Below are 16,263 nucleotides of genomic sequence, written 5' to 3'. Positions count from 1 at the left end.
TCAGCCTCTGCGACTTACCTGTCGGGTCATAAGAGATTTGATTTTTTGCATGTCGAAATCGTGAAAGGGGTATTCTGTGGCAAAGAACTGACAAATCACGCCCAAACACCAGACAGCTGGCGGGTACACAGGGAAGCCATAGTGAGTAGTCACGTGGAGCTGCCGACCCTGGTCATCCTCTCTCGTTCCCTGAGCATGCTGGGAATTGTAGTCTTCCGGCTACCACCGACACCCGCAATGAAGAGGAGAGGACAGCCCAGGTACTACATTTCCCAGCAAGCAAAACAGTAGACGCTTCAGTTAAGCCTGCAAGTCTTGTTGCTCTGAGTGACCACGGCGACCGCCTGTCTTTACAGAATTCCTTGCCCTTGGTAACTCCATTGATAAAACGAAAAGCTAACTCGTAGGTGACCAGGCATTGAACGACAGGAACAAGCATTGAGAAGACAGTATATAAACCAGACTGACGTGATTCCCCTAAGAGTATAATGGAGGAAACCCCACCTAGTAGAGACGGGCGGAGTGGGAGGACCTGAGATTGACGTGACAGGAACTCAAGGGAAGGCAGTCTCCCAGAAGTGACCTGAGAACCTGGGACTCTCTAGCTGGCTCTGGGCTTGGCCTGAAGAAAGGTGTGGTCCAGGTTGTCCAATAGGCAGCAGTCCAGGGTTAGGGCTGTTCTTTCTCAGTCTTGGCATCCACTGCAAAAAAAACTATAAAACCCAAAGATTTAACCCCTACCTATTTCACTACCTTCCTAATCTAAGGCAAGTCAAGATGGAAAATGCAACAATAATAAGTACACATGTCACTTTAAAGTTCTCATTTCAACTTTTAGCAATTCAGTTAAATTGAGGAAGGTAGAAGAGTCTTTCGGGTTTAATTTAAGGAAGAACTTTCCAGGGGCACCTGGCTGGCTCAGTTGGTGGAACATGTGACTCTTGATCTTGGGATTGTGAGTTCAAGTCCCATGTTGGGTGTAGAGATTACTCAAAAAAAAAAAAAAAAAAGTTCTAGTTATGAGAACACCAGGGGGGAAAAAAAGCGACCCAGCACTAACAACAGGTAACAATTATTGAGTGCTTACTACATGTCAAGAACTCTGCTAATAGCTTTACATATATTATCTCATTTATCCACATAAGCATCCTATGGGGTTGGTACAATTATCCCCATTTTATTTTTTTTTCAATTATCCCCATTTTAAAGATGAAGAAACTAAGGTATGGAGAAACTAAATAACTTGTCTGAGATTACTGCAGACATGCAAGCAGAAACTGAAGGACTGATTATGCAGATGTTGGATTTTTTTAAGTTTATGTATTTATTTTGAGAGAGAGAGAGAAAGCACGAGGCAGGGAGGAGCAGAGAGAGACGGAGGGAGAGATAATCCCAAGCAGTTTCTGCACTGTTAACTCAGAGCCCGACATGGGGCTCAAACCCATAAACCGCAAGATCATGAGAACCAAAGTGGGCCACTTAACAAACTGAGTCACCCAGACATCCCCAAGATGTTGCTTTAAGTAAGAATTTCATGTATGGTGTTGCAGAGTGAGTCCTGAAGGGTGGTAGCAATAATTCTTTTTAAATTTACTTTTAATTAATGTTTATCAGAAACCCATGATTTCAAAAGTATTTCTTAGGACAACTGAAAAAGTGTTGAAGTGTGCCAAACTAATGAAAAAATTCAGTAAAAAAGTATGGGTGGTACTAAGATATGGCAAAAATAATAAAAGTAGTTTGCAAATGACTGGAGTTTAGAGCACCTTACAGAGGTTATTTCCAGTTCTGAAATTATTATTTGACTTCAGTGTCTTGTCTTTTGTCTTTGTCTCATTTTTACAAATGAGGTTGTAATATTTGACCTAGGGTTTTTGTAAGCATAGATGAGATGATGTAGGTGAATGCAATTTATACATTGTAAAACACCTTACAATTATGAAGTATTCTAGTCACAATTCTTCCCAGTTCTCTGCTCCAAAAGAACCACCCTGTGCATACTTCTGTCGTGCTTAACAGTTCTTTTTGAAATTATGTTTACCTATATGCTTCTCTGTTATTTGTACCCCATAAAAAATTCCAGGTACTTTTCGGCAACCCTAGTTTAGTTTATTCTTTATCTGCTCTGGTCTTTATTGCCAGGCAGTTCTTACTGTATGAAAATCTTCAATATTTAAAAGTCTCTGAAAGCACCAAAAGAAACAGAAACTGCTGACTATATTGGCATGTAAAATGAAACCCAATTCAATTTTTGATTGTTAGGCACTAGGCAACACTACACTAAGCACTTTAGATTAGTAATATACAGTCTCAGTCCTCAAAGAGTTTCCAGTCTAGTTGAAAAGCATATATTATAGCTGATTCAAGACCAGTAGTTCTCAAACCTGACCATTCAAATTCACTGGTGGAGTCTGCCATTGCTAATGTTTTCTTTTAGGTTCTTTGTTTAAGATCCTCAGTGATTCTTATAGGCAGCCAGCTCTAGAATTTCATATCCATTCTTTAGAAATGAGAAAATTTTTCCATCTCAGGTTTCAAGGTCACACATTTTAAAATTAGAGCTTGAGTCAGAACTAGAACCCATATCCAAACCCAGAATTTTCCCTTTATATAGTCAATACACAAAGTTACAAGTGACAAAACAAAAAACTTTTTTATTCCATGTATTTGTCTTTTTCTATCAGCCAAAGCGGGGAAATGAGAGTTTTCTGTATCTCCATGACTCTGAAAAGTCAAGAAAGCATTAAAACTTTGTTTTACTCGAATACTCTTAAGTTTTAGTTTATTTCTTACAAACTAAAAAGAAATGAACAATCCAGTCCTCTAAAAGTTTAAAGGCTGTAACTATAATGTTGAAAACATGTAAAGTAAATCAGTGCTATTGTCTAAATAAACTATATTTCCTAGGGGCGCCTGGGTGGCGCAGTCGGTTAAGCGTCCGACTTCAGCCAGGTCACGATCTCGCGGTCCGGGAGTTCGAGTCCCGCGTCAGGCTCTGGGCTGATGGCTCAGAGCCTGGAGCCTGTTTCCGATTCTGTGTCTCCCTCTCTCTCTGCCCCTCCCCCGTTCATGCTCTGTCTCTCTCTGTCCCAAAAATAAATAAACGTTGAAAAAAAATTTTTTTAAAAACCTATATTTTCTAATTCAGCGTACCCTAACACGATAGAAAATAATTGAGCCATACATGATGCATTTTTAATTCCCTAAACTAAACAAACAAACCTAGAGCCCTAAAGAACACTTTTTAAAAAGTGAAGCATGTTATCTCATTTCCATTTTTCAAAAATGAATGTAAGGCTTATTTAGGACTTTCATATTTCCCTGAAGGACGTTAGTGGTAGGCCAGAGTAAACTAGTGGAAAGTTTGGATGGCCTGCCAATAAGTCTTAAGAAAGGCTTCCTGGATGGTAGGCCCTTGGTAAAGGAGTGACAGCCCCATTTTTGGAACATCAGAGCAAAGAGTTTAAGTTGATCTGGACAAGGCAGCAGCATTAGCAGGAAAGTAGGATAAGGGCATATTTCTGGTGGCCCAAACAAAAGGAGCCTCTGGAAACTTAAATAAAAGCTGGTTTGATTAGGAAGATACATTTCAAATCATCCTATAAACATGAAAGCAGCACAAAGTTGTGGCCTCTCCAGGATGAAGTAACTACACTTTCGGAGCAAGGAGTAGCAAAAACAAAAACAAAAACAAAAACACTTACTGAAGGTAAAGCAGTGACCTGGAGAAGAGCGCAGGAAGGAAGACTGCTACATAGTCATTTAGCAGCCACATGAGGAGACCTAGGCTTCTGGGAGACAGAACTATACAGGAGTGAACACCAGCACAGCCAGAGGCGATTGCGATGGCCTCCTCTAGAAGCCAGCTCTTTCCAATAGCCTGTAAATTGAAATCTAATTACAACATAAGACAGTGCTTTCTTTCACCAGTTCTTAGTCCCCACTATTCTACATTGACCTTGGCATTGGCATTTTACCACTTTTCCAATTCTTCTTACCATTCCAAAATATTCATATGCTACTAATAAATAATGAATTCAGGGGTTTGAAATGCATGTAGCAGACTGCTTGCCTTATGAAACAAGACCAATCTTATTTACAATTTAAACTAGATGATAAATAGTGTGACGTGAAAAGCTGCAAAAAAGCCCTTCCCTAAAATCTCCCCCCAACACAGTGACTCCTTTCATTGCTTGAAATTTTATTTTATTTTTTTACTTTAGAGACAGGGGAGAGTCAGAGAGAGAGAATCTTAAGCAGCCATGCTTAGATTAGAGCCTGACATAGTTCTCAATCCCATGTCCCTGGGATCATGAACTGAGCTGAAATTAAGAATTTGACCCTCAACTGACTGAGCCACCCAGGTGCCTCTCATTGCTTGAAGTTTAATTACCATGGATATAGATTGATTAATCAGACTCTTCACTTTAAATGTAATTATAACTAAGATCAATAAGTAGGCTACTGAAAAGTATAGTACAGCAGAACCCCTCTGTGGGTTACAAGTCAAATGTGAGATATTGATGGTGGGAAATTTCTCATATGATAATAAAGCACTTGAAACCATTTTCAGCAACCATGTAAAAATTGACAACAGTTGAAGTTCTATTTTATCATTACCTTGTACGACTTCCTGTGCAAACATCCTGTATTTAGAAATGACTGGGACCCGTAAGAGTTTATGCCCACCATCCGCCACTAGAGGGCGCCTTGCATTGCATATGCCACGTAGCACTTTCCCCAGGCGTTAGGTACAGGTGTTGCCGTTTTTTCGTGTGTGCCATGACATGAAAAGATCACAACTATGATTCATTTTGGCATTTGTTTATATAGTGTCTGTTATCACCTATTTCATAAAATAAAGGACATTTTAAAATATCATGCAAAAGAAACAAAAAATCTCAGAATAAAAATCAGCCCTTTATATTGAGTAAACCTAACATTAAGAAAAAACATCACTACATTGTCTTCATTTCTCTCATTTTGCCTAGGACCCAAAAGGTTTCCTTATGTGTCAGCACTGGGTTCGAAAAACACTGGAAAGAGTTCATTTTAAAAAAGACAATTAGAGATTAATATTGATTTAAAAGACATGAGGGAAATCTATGTGATATCTATATTTCTGAATTATATTTTGTACAAACCAATATTAAAATTATATGCACTTCTTAACATCAGCTGAGAATCAGAAGACATGGGTCAACGAGCATTTGGCGTTTATTTCTCAGGGAACAACTTAACAAAAATACTAGTTAGGCACCAGGTAGGTGCTAAGGATCCATAACAAATTCGACTGGTTTCTGTATTCGAGTTGCCCAGAGCAAAAATAAACATGCAATAAAATTAATTGAGATTAGTGAGATAAGTGCTGCCATAGATGTATGTCCAAGATTTAGAGGCACCACAGAGAAAACTGTGCTATAGTAATTACCTGGGAGGAAGCTCTGGCTGTTTTTCCGAATCATGGAGAGATCATAAAATGACCTCTGGAGAGGCCTCAGGTTTTCCAAAAGTCACTTACTCTCTCTCTCTCTTTGCCTATAGAAGCATTTCTGGAAGTGTTGGGAGCCTTAATGCAAAAAGTGTTTCAAAACTTGGATTCCAAAACAACTATCATTCCTTTTTTTTTTTTTTTAACCTTTAATTACGCTTGGGAATCTCTTTCCTCTTATCATTTAACTCCTTCAGTGAGCCTTTATGGTTAAAAATGATTTATGCTAGGAAATTTTGCTGGATTTGGTGAGATTTTCTCACATACTTTGTTATATGCTTTATGTTACATGCTTTTGTTACATACTTTATGTAGTGGAAGTCTTGGACTAGAGCCTTCTTGCAATAAATGAAATTAAATGGGAGTTAACTTATAACTTAGTAAATTAAGAGGAAGTGCTAAGGCTGCTTGCTCCCATGGCAATAAAGAGGCCAGGCTGAAAAGCTATAGCCCTGACACCACAGCAGAGACTATAAGAGCTTCTCTGGGCCATTGGTTTACTTCCTCTATGCTTCAGCTGTGAAAATGTAGCTTCAGATATTATCTGTTTTCATTATAATTATGCATGGTCCATGATTCACTGTCACTTGGAAACACACCTGCGGTTCACTTTTAAAAATAACATGAATCCATAGATTGAATAAAACCATGCCAGACATTTGTAATAGAAAATATTACATAGAAAAAATCAGTTTTAAAGATATTCAGTGCTCTGTTTTGATTCTTTAGTATAATTTTTACATGTTACTTAGTGACTTGATGATTTATAACTATTTAGCAGATACATGAAATACTTCAATTTTCATAGAAAAAGAATTTTAATTTCAAAATTATGGTATAGTTTTTGCCTGATAGGAAACCAACTTACATTTTTCAGGAAATTTCACAATATGCTCTCATTATGAAAGCATACTATTCTTCAGTAAAGTCACCCAAAAGGATGTTCTCCTTCATGTGATTATTAATAACTAAGAATGATTCATGAAATACACTGACAATTACTGATAGTCTGATAATCGCTAAAAAGCTGTTCTAAAGTCATAAGCCGGTATTCTTGCAGAGCACATAACAGGTGTTCCCACTCCCTGTGTCCTTTGTATACACATTCATTCTGTATTCAAATCACAGAAGCAAGAGACAGGATAGGGTCTGTTACCTCACTGCTAATTTCCCTAGCAAATAAACCACCAGCTGCTGGTCCATGAACCAAGTTGCCACCAGGAACAGGGCACTGTATGCATGGGACAGGATGCTTTCATGGAGTCCTTCAGCAGCACGGTTGGGATCTTTCAGTGCAAAATATACCTCCTTCTCTTAGGTAAGGCACTGCATGAATTGTGTTTCAGCTGTTGTTTGGGTTTTCTTTAATTGTGGGCATAAGGTAAATATTTGCTTTAAGCTGCAGATTCACTCAGATAATTGAAAAACAGCTCAGAACCTTTTAAACAATAACACACTTTGTTCCAGAAAAGAAGCAGAACATTTTAGGAGAAATGAGGCTCAATAAGTAGATGATTGTGGTTTTCTTAGAACAACATTTATTGTCAACAGCATTCATTAAAGACCTAAAAACTGAATGAATTTCTTCTTTTTACAGTTTACATATAGATTTAATAGTCTTTAATGCATTCTATTTTGGCAAGTATTCACATAGGCCATAAATTTGTGACTGATTTTAGTGCAACTTGAAACAGTTTATGAAAATGATTTTAATTAAAGATATTGTAGTAAACTGTCAGCTCTACTTCATTTTGAGTTACCTATCACAAAATGCAGAAAAGGTGTGTTTTTAAAGTTACAAAAAATATTTTATACACAATAGGGAAAAATGTGTTAAGTATAATTTCTCCAAATACCTTTAGCCTTTCTCTTTGCCCAATGGCTAGTCCTATTTTTTTTTTCTTGACTTTACTGTTTTCCCCTCATTCTCCTCTTTAGTCTTAGAGTTTGAGTCTTCCTTCAACATTCCTACTATTTTATGTCAATTTTTTTCACTAGGTGTTCTGTTTTTCATTCTTCCTACTTATCAGGTTTAAAAGTCAAGTTCATTTCTTGTTTTATCTATAGTCAATAGATAGGGACTTAAAAAAGACTTTATTCTTTAAATTATAAGAACAGATTAGCTAAATAATTTAAGTGTTAGCCTTTTTCAGTAGTTTCAAGCCTTGCTTTCACTGGTATCTTTTGTTATAGTTTTCACTATAAATGTGATTATTATTCAAATTTATACCTAATGTTGTATATATCCCACATATTTGAAATGTTCAGTTGTAAATTTTTCTAAGAAGTGTTTGAATTTCCCATAGTTGTGATTGTTCCAGTGTTTATGTTGTCAAACTCAAGCCTATGTAGTTTTTAGTTTTTGAAATTCTTAGAAAAAATAAACAATTACCATAACAGACTTCTTGCCTTTGTGCATTTTTCTGGGTTCTGAAAGTATCCTACATGTCAGTGCCCCCACTTATTTTTAACTGTATAACAATAGGAATGCTGCCATTTCCTTAAGTGATATTTTTGTAATTGGCTTTAAGAAGAACTTACAGACAATTTATTTGAAGATTTTGACTAAAATAAAATTAAAATGTACTTTAGAGAAATAGCATGTTCATAAGTAGTTAAAGCGGTTATCCCTTAAGTTATTCATATGTAAATTCACTTTTCTCCATTGATAGTGTGTTGTAAAGACCATACGTAATGTGGAAATCTTTTTGCTTTTAGAATATTGGATATCTGATTGTTTTTCCTTTTTTTTTTTAAGTTTATTTATTGATTTTGAGAGACAGAGAGTGCATGAGGGGAGTAGGACGGGAGAGAGAGAGAATCCCAAGCAGTCTCCACACTGTCAGCATAGAGCCTGATGTGGGACTCACCAATAGTGAGTTGATGACCTGAGCCAAAATCAAGAGTCAAACATTTAACTGGCTGAGCCACCCAGGTGCCCCCCTGATTGTTTTTTTCTTTTTGAAAAAAAATCTTAAAAATTTGAGGCCCAAGGGGTGCCTGGGTGGCTCAGTCAGTTAAGCTTCCAACTTTGCCTCAGGTCATGATCTTGTGGTTCGTGGGTTCAAGACTCACTTCGGGCTCTGTGCTGACAGCTCAGAGCCTGGAGCCTGATTCAGATTTATCTCCCTCTCTCTCTATCCCTCCCCTGCTCATGCTCTGTCTCTCTCTGTCTCTCAAAAATAAATAAATATTAAAAAAAATTTTTTTTAATTTGAAGCCCAAAATGTAGTTTGTAAAGTCTACTCAAAGTACAACTCCATAATTTCTATTTTCTCTAAAGATACAGGAGTTTATTTTCAGTCAACAATAGTTATGTTATGCTTGCTAATATTATACATGATAAAGGGGAAGTAAATGCCAACTATTTTGAGGTACAGCTAGAGGTCACTTTTTGAAGTCTGATGTTTATATCCAATACAGTGCAACTAGTCTACGGAATATTTGTTGCTGGAATATAGATAAGTTTCACAATATGACTTCAAGTGTTCCTTACCACTGGATCAGTCTTTTATAGTGCTGTTGTTATACAGCTTAAGGGAGTCTCTAAAAGTGAAATTATTGCTATAATATTGTACCTCAGATTATTAATGTTTCTCCAAGTTAGTATAATGCCTTATATGCAAAAAGTCTAAGAGTTTTCCTTTTTTATATTTAGGAAGTAGGTGTTAGTAACTCTAATAATAAAATTTAATTTTTATTTAAGTCCAATTATTTAGAATATCAAAGGAAATTAAAATTTCATCAATTTTTTTACATTTATTTTCTTAAAGTTTATTTGTTCATACAGAGGTTAACTTTCTAAAATCAGTAGTTTTAATTCTTTAGGTTTTCTCATAAAACTAGAAAAGAGAGCTTGAGAAATTTTCAAAATGAAGCTAATTTTTTTAAGTTAATAAACTACTGTTTTGACAGCACAGATTCATCACATCTGTGTGTGACACACAGCAATGGCAAAAAGTGTGTGTTCTGAAGGTGTAGAGGAATTATCCAATTATCTGTTTATTCACTAAAGTTTACTACATGTAAGGATTACATCATATCAATAGGTTCTTTCCTGCAAAATGAAAAGATTTTAGTAGCTGAGATAAGTTACTGTATGAAGTGAATTACATTCTTTGCTGATATTCTTATAATGTGCTACCTATAATTTATCTGATAAAAATGGTGTAGACGGTCTAAGGAAAAAGCTATTATAATAGCTGTGCTATCTCTCACTGTCATATGTATATTTGAAAAATCACACATATTTGAAAAAAATTTAAATGATATGATTTCATATCATTTGATATTATAAACATTGAATACATTCAGAGGTATTGGTAGCAATATATTATTTAAGGCATTATTACATGACACAGTTTTCCAAATAGCTCAAAAAACTAGTTAACCCTCCTTAGACAATTATTATAAATGCTGTATAAAATGTTATTTTCTTCTAAAGTAGTTTTATTATTCCTGGGCTGCAACATTTGTATTGTATTTAATCTTTTATTAAATAACATTTGCTTTCCACAACTCCAGTTATAGACTCTCCAATCAGTCTTTTTTGTACTTACTATTCAACATTCTGATTCAAGATACAAAAGTCACCAACATTACTATTCCAGTCATGCTAGCACTCCATATTTGTAAAGTGCCTCCCAAGCATTTTCAGACTATTACAATCTCAGTTACTCTTTAAACTACAACTACAACTACAACTACCAAAAAAAAAAAAGGTAGATGAAAAACAGTTCTTCCCTTTTCCAAAATACAAAAGGAAAAAAAAAAAAAAACCTACACAAGGACTGCTGACTTCCCCAAACAAGAACGCCATCTAAACCTAGAGCTCACTGTCAAAGGCAATTCTTGAGTTGTAAGTCAGCAGCCACACAGCTTTTTCCAGGGCATTCTCAAGACAATGATGTGGATTCCCACCATCCCCCATGGTTCCTTGGCAAAAAACACAGAGTTTCTGCCTTATTAAAAGATATCCAGGGTTTGTGACTTAATAAGCAGACTAAAACCTGAGACTCAATACTTCAAATTTCTTTGGGCCCTTTCAATTAAATATGGGCCCTTCACCTTCAAGTGTAAGGTAGTCAAATACAAAGTGTCAAATACAAAAAATTTTTATTTCTTGCTTACCGGGAATGTGTCCAGAGCTTCTTATCCCCACTTTCAATGAAAAGCATGTAGATGCATGTTGTTTTGTGCAGATAACACAGATGCTAAGAAGAATCTTTTCCTTTACTGGTCCCTCATCCAAATGCCCAATGTCTTTCTGAATCTGTGACTTGAAGAACCTCACTCTCTTCTGTTGACCCCTGCTTCACATACCACAATCATTATGAGGTTTAAGTCCTAGATTCACTTTCTCTTCTTTTTTCTCTCTCTTATGATTTCCTTGCAGAAACCACCACTCCTTTTCTGCAATCCACTTTATTTCCTCTTTAGAATTCCTAGCACCAGTTCCTTCTTTTTCTAATGATTCAGATGAGGAACAACTACAAATTAAACATTCTTGCACTTGCCAGAAAAGAAAACAGAAGCAAATCCTATACCTTTGTAACTCCTTTGTTACAAACCAAATCACTAAAATGAATGTGCAGGCACAGCCCTTTCTCAGGAGAAAAAAAAAAAAATTACAAAGTCCATCACAAATACAGAAACTAAGGAGACTATAGGACACATAATTCTTTTGCCCAGATAGTCACCTAAGTCTCAGTCCATACAGTCAGTTTCTGGTGAGCACCTAGGAGTTCCTTCTCCCCCTAACATTCTGTAATCTTCCTCTTTATGTTTTCTGCTGAGTTCTCTAACTTTCCTGCTGGACCCTGGTCTCACTCTCTACCAACAGCTAGCCAAAGACCAAAATGATGGAAACCTTTGCACTCACCCCTATCCTGGGAAGCAAAGGGAGAGGTTTACTGTTGGTAAAATTTGATTCCTTATAGTAACAGGCCTACATCTTTCCATTTCTCCAAAGAAATCATTGCACAAACAGACCTTTCTACCTTTCCCTTCCTAATACTGGTTGCCTTTTTATAACACAACTTAGAGAAAGCTTAAAGGTCGTCTCTCAAGTAGGGGTGAAAAAGGAAAGCAAGAAAAGAAAAGAACTATTTTTATACGAGAAAATTGAAATTGTAAGATCTATCTGTGCCCAAATTTTTATCTTTCCTCACCTAGGATTTTATTCCACCTTTACTCATCTATATTTGGCTTCATCGAGTTTTCTCTTTGTAGTGGATCATTCCAGTAGCTACAGACATAGTGTTCAGCACCCATTCAAAGAAACAGAAGGAACAGAACACTTTTCTGCTCCCCTTCACAGCAAAACTCCCCAGGAATATTGTCTATACTCACTGTCTGCAGTTTCCATTCTTTTTTCCCCTCACTGTTCAAAATATTTCACATTTCAATTCCACCCATTCTCTCCCCCACTATTTCAAATGTTCATATGATGTTGGTAGTATACTACTCCCTTTTAAAAAGAGGATGTTGAAAAGAAAGAAAGGGTGTGCCTGGATGGCTCAGTGGGTCAAGCGTCCGACTTCAGCTTGGGTCATGATCTCATGGTTCACAAGATCAGGTCCTGCCTTGGGCTCTGTGCTGACAGCTCAGAGCCTGGAGCCTGCTTTGTATTCTGTACCATCCGCTCTCTCTGCCCCTCCCCTGCTCGCTCTCTCTCTCTCTTTTTCTCTCTCTCTCCCTCAAAAATAAACATTTAAGAAAAAATGAGGATGTTGTGGGGTGCCTGGGTGGCTCAGTCAGTTAAGTGTCCGACTTTTGATTTTGGCTCAGGTCTTAATCCCAGGGTACTGGGATCAAGCCCTTCCTTGGGCTCTCTGCTGAGCATGAAGCCTACTTGAGATTCTCTCTCTCTCCCTCTTCCCCTCTCCCCTGTTCTCTCTCTCTCTCTCTCTCTCTCTCTCTCTCTCTCTCAAATAAAAAAATATATTTAAAAAATAAAATGAGGATGTTGAAGCAAAGAGCTTTTAATTAGGATTCTAGCAACATGGTAGTCTGAACTAAGGAGTCTCTTCTCAATTGCAAACACACAGAAGTGCTACATAACATTTAAAAATGTATATCATGGCTCAAGGTAAAGGTGTGGAAATTTCCAGGTGCCAGAAAATAGGGAGAAACCTGCAGATGTAGCAGTGAGTGCATGGGCCCAAACAACTCAGGCAGGCAGGATGCTGGGAGCCAGGGCCTCACATTAGCAGAACTCCATCCCCCCAAGTCCTCCAGGCCCTCATTCTCTCTTAAACCCACATTAATCAAGCTTTCATTCCCAGTATATCCTTTCAGTATTGCCTCTTGTATGTCAAATGGGCTTCTAAAATGAACATATCCAAAACTGACTCCCAATTTGCGCCCCCCCCCACCAAAAGTCTATTCTCCTCAGTCTTCCCCATGGTTAATTTATTAGTTGCCCATTAACAAATGACATCCATTCTTCCAGTTGATCATACCAACAACCTTGGACTCATTCTTGACTCTTCTTTGTTTCTTGTATTTCACCCCAATGTGCCATCAAATCCTGTTAGCATCACCAGCCTTTCTCACAATACCTTTTACTACCATACTGGTCTACAGTACAAATATCTCTTGCCTACTTTATTGCAGTCACCTCCTAAGTGGTCTCCCTGCTCCTGCTCTTGCCCCTATCTCAGTCTTTTCTCACAGCTGCTAGAGTATATCTAGAAGAAGGAGAAGGAGGAGAAGGAGAAGGAGGAAGAGGGAGGAGCAGGAAGAGGAGAAGGAGGAAGTCAAGAAGAAGGAGAAATATCATATCCCTGTCTGCTCACAAAACTCCAGATTAATCCCCATCTCACTCGGAAAAAGTGCCAAAGCGCTTGCTGTGACCATGAGACACCGCCTGATCTGGCCCCAACCACCTTGCTGACCTCATGTCCTACCACACTCCTCCTCCACTCTGTTCCCTCTGCTCCTGCCTCTTGCTGTTCCTCAAACACACACCAGGTTCCTGTTTCTGGGCAAGAATTATTGATCATAACTGGTAATGGCTTCATGCCACTCTTCTTGGGATATTTCCATGTGACAAGGCTTTGGCTAAAGGCTAAAACTTCCAATAATAGACTAGAAGCCATTTCAGAAGACTTTGGAGGCAGATTCTGAGGAGGAAGTAGCCCCTCAATGTTTCTTGAATCACATAGTTTCATTATGATATAATATGAATCAAACACAATTTCATAATTCTAGAGGTGTCATTGGACTTTAGAACTAATAATCTTTCCCAGTTCTCCTTTTCTCAGTCAAAGATAATAACTTCTGCTTTTCCTTCAATCAACTCAATCAACACTCAATCACTCAATCAACATAGTCTTTGGGTGGGGTTTTTAAAATTGCAGAAGGTTTGAGAGACAAATATTTACCTCTCCAGGTAACAGGTACTAGAATGGTCAGTACCTAGAAGCCTCTCTCCTTTGTAAGCATTATCACCTAATCAGGTTTTCTCTGTATTGCCCCTTAGATTGTGAAATGTGGCTCAGGATCATTACAACTTTCCTTTCCTTCACAGCAGGCGCTTGCTTGGGGCTGAAAGTGACAGTGCCATCACGCACCGTTCATGGCATCAGGGGTCAGGCCCTCTACCTCCCCGTGCACTATGGATTCCACACTCCGGCATCAGACATCCAGATCATATGGCTGTTTGAGAGACCCCACACAATGCCCAAATATTTACTGGGCTCTGTGAATGAGTCTGTGGTTCCCGACTTGGAATACCAACACAAGTTCACCATGATGCCACCCAATGCATCTCTGCTCATCAACCCACTACAGTTCACTGATGAAGGCAATTACATCGTGAAGGTCAACATTCAGGGAAATGGAACTCTCTCAGCCAGTCAGAAGATACAAGTCACTGTTGATGGTGAGTCCACTATCAGTGATGTGGGCAGCTGGGTAGCATGGCAGTTAGTAACAGCTCAGGAGATTAGACCATGTGGGCTTTAGGTCCTGGCTCTGTAACTTTGGGCAATTAATTAACCCCCAAGGCCTCAGTGTTTCAGGTACAAATTACATTATCTATCTCATGAGGCACATGTAAAGTATACGCATGTGAAATATATACACAGTGCCCAACTAAAGGTAATCAAGGAATGAGTAGAACTTATTATTTGTTTGCCTGGAAACTATCAAGGATAAAGTCACTGATATAATAATATGGAGGAAATTTTATTTTCTCAGTATCAGAACACGCTCTAAGAAGAGCCCTCTTTGTCACATGAACATTCTATTTTGGCACACAGTTTGCGGGAGGATGAGACTTGCTCAAGGACCATACTTAAGGAACAATAGAAATTGCTGGAAATAATCCTCTGAGGGAATGTAGAATCAGCTAAATTTCACACATTTATTTTCCTTAATGAGGTATATAAGTAGCGTACCTCAAATATACGGTGTCCAAATCACGGCTTCTGATGTCTCCCCTTAAACCTGATTACTTAACAGGTTAGTATTTAAAATGCCCTCCATTTTAGTAAGTACTAACTCCATTCTGTCAGTTGCTCAGGACAAAACTTTGCATCACCATTGACCCCCTCTTTCTCTCGTATCCCACATCTAGGCAAGACGTTAATAACTCTGTAGGCTTTACCTTCAAAATGTAGAGTTCAGTTACTTCTTATCACCCCCTCTCCCACCCCTTTCAACCGCACCACCAGCTCTGACCTGGACTATCCCTAATAGCCTGCTACCTGATCTCTCTGCCTACACTCCAGCCTCCTGACACTTAAAATCCTCCCATGGTTTTCTGTCTCAATTAGAATAAGAGCCAAAGTACTAACAACATCCTACAGGGCCCACATGACTACCCACCCCCCGCCCCTGCAGCATACCCAACATCTCTGATTCCATTTCCTACCTCCCTTCCCCCTCACTCACTCTGTTCTGACCATACTGGCCTCAGAGCTCTTCCTATCACAGGACAAACATTTTGTAGATGTCAGGGCCTTATAAGTCAGGGCCTTTGTACTTGCTATTCGATCTACTTAGATTGCTTTTCTCTTAGATAATAACATGGTTCCCTCCTCTATTTCCTTTAGGTCCCAGCCAAAATGTCACTTTATCTGTGAAGGTTTTCCTGACCACCTTATAGAAAGTATAACCTCATTCCTCCAAACAGGAGAGAGAGACAGAGAGAGAGAGAGAGAGAGAGAGAGAGAGAGAGAGACTATCTATCTTGAGTTCTGCTTTCTTCTTTTCATAGCACTTATTTCCACCTAGATTTTATTTGATTATTATTTCTCTTCTTCCCCTAGAACATGAGGTCCATGGGAACAGGGACCTTTTATTGTTTACAGCTTTGTCCTCAGTACCTAAAAACTGATACTGGCCATTAGTAGGCACTCAGTAAGTGTGCATGGGGTAAATGAGTGGAGACCAGAGAGACTGCAAGGAAGCAAAGGCACAGGATGTGAAAGCAGATACCTACAGAGCAACTATGAAAAGAGAAAAGGGAGACAATGTTCATGAAATTCTCCTGAGTAGTATCCTATCTCTCCCTAAAACTTAATGGAATATCCATTACTTTTTAATATATAGTAAATTGGATCTGTTTAGGGAAATGCAACTTAAAAAATCATATCAGGGGTTTAGGGTCTATCTATGTAAAAAAATCTTCCCAGGAAACTTCCACATCTGAGTCACACTCTTTAAGGCAGGTGTTATGATCACAGTCTATTCTGATTGGTTCTCCCCATATAAGACCTTGACATTACTTATTTGACTTATGCCATACCACATCTATTTCCACA

At 38.2% G+C, this 16,263-nt stretch overlaps 2 protein-coding genes across 4 annotated transcripts in view; one reads left to right on the top strand and one right to left on the bottom strand.

The window, feature by feature from the left end:
* The window catches only part of VPS50 (VPS50 subunit of EARP/GARPII complex), a 133,258-nt gene extending 133,073 nt beyond the window's left edge, over window positions 1-185 (bottom strand). The window contains exon 1 of one of the 2 annotated variants that reach the window (XM_043588863.1): window positions 19-185. In XM_043588863.1, coding sequence (XP_043444798.1) covers window positions 19-51 — 33 coding nt within the window. In that variant the 5' untranslated portion in view covers window positions 52-185. The remainder of the gene's footprint in view (window positions 1-18) is intronic. The other variant, XM_043588865.1, reaches the window with a different exon arrangement.
* Window positions 186-6,415: 6,230 nt separating this feature from the next.
* Window positions 6,416-16,263, top strand: part of HEPACAM2 (HEPACAM family member 2) — a 43,589-nt gene continuing 33,741 nt past the window's right edge. The window contains exons 1-2 of one of the 2 annotated variants that reach the window (XM_043588862.1): window positions 6,416-6,809; window positions 14,025-14,378. In XM_043588862.1, the coding sequence (XP_043444797.1) occupies window positions 6,731-6,809; window positions 14,025-14,378 (433 nt within the window). In that variant the 5' untranslated portion in view covers window positions 6,416-6,730. The remainder of the gene's footprint in view (window positions 6,810-14,024; window positions 14,379-16,263) is intronic. The other variant, XM_043588861.1, reaches the window with a different exon arrangement.

Source organism: Prionailurus bengalensis, chromosome A2 (assembly GCF_016509475.1).
Source record: "Prionailurus bengalensis isolate Pbe53 chromosome A2, Fcat_Pben_1.1_paternal_pri, whole genome shotgun sequence".
Lineage (NCBI taxonomy): Eukaryota > Metazoa > Chordata > Mammalia > Carnivora > Felidae > Prionailurus > Prionailurus bengalensis.
This window is presented reverse-complemented; position numbering and strand designations above follow the sequence as displayed.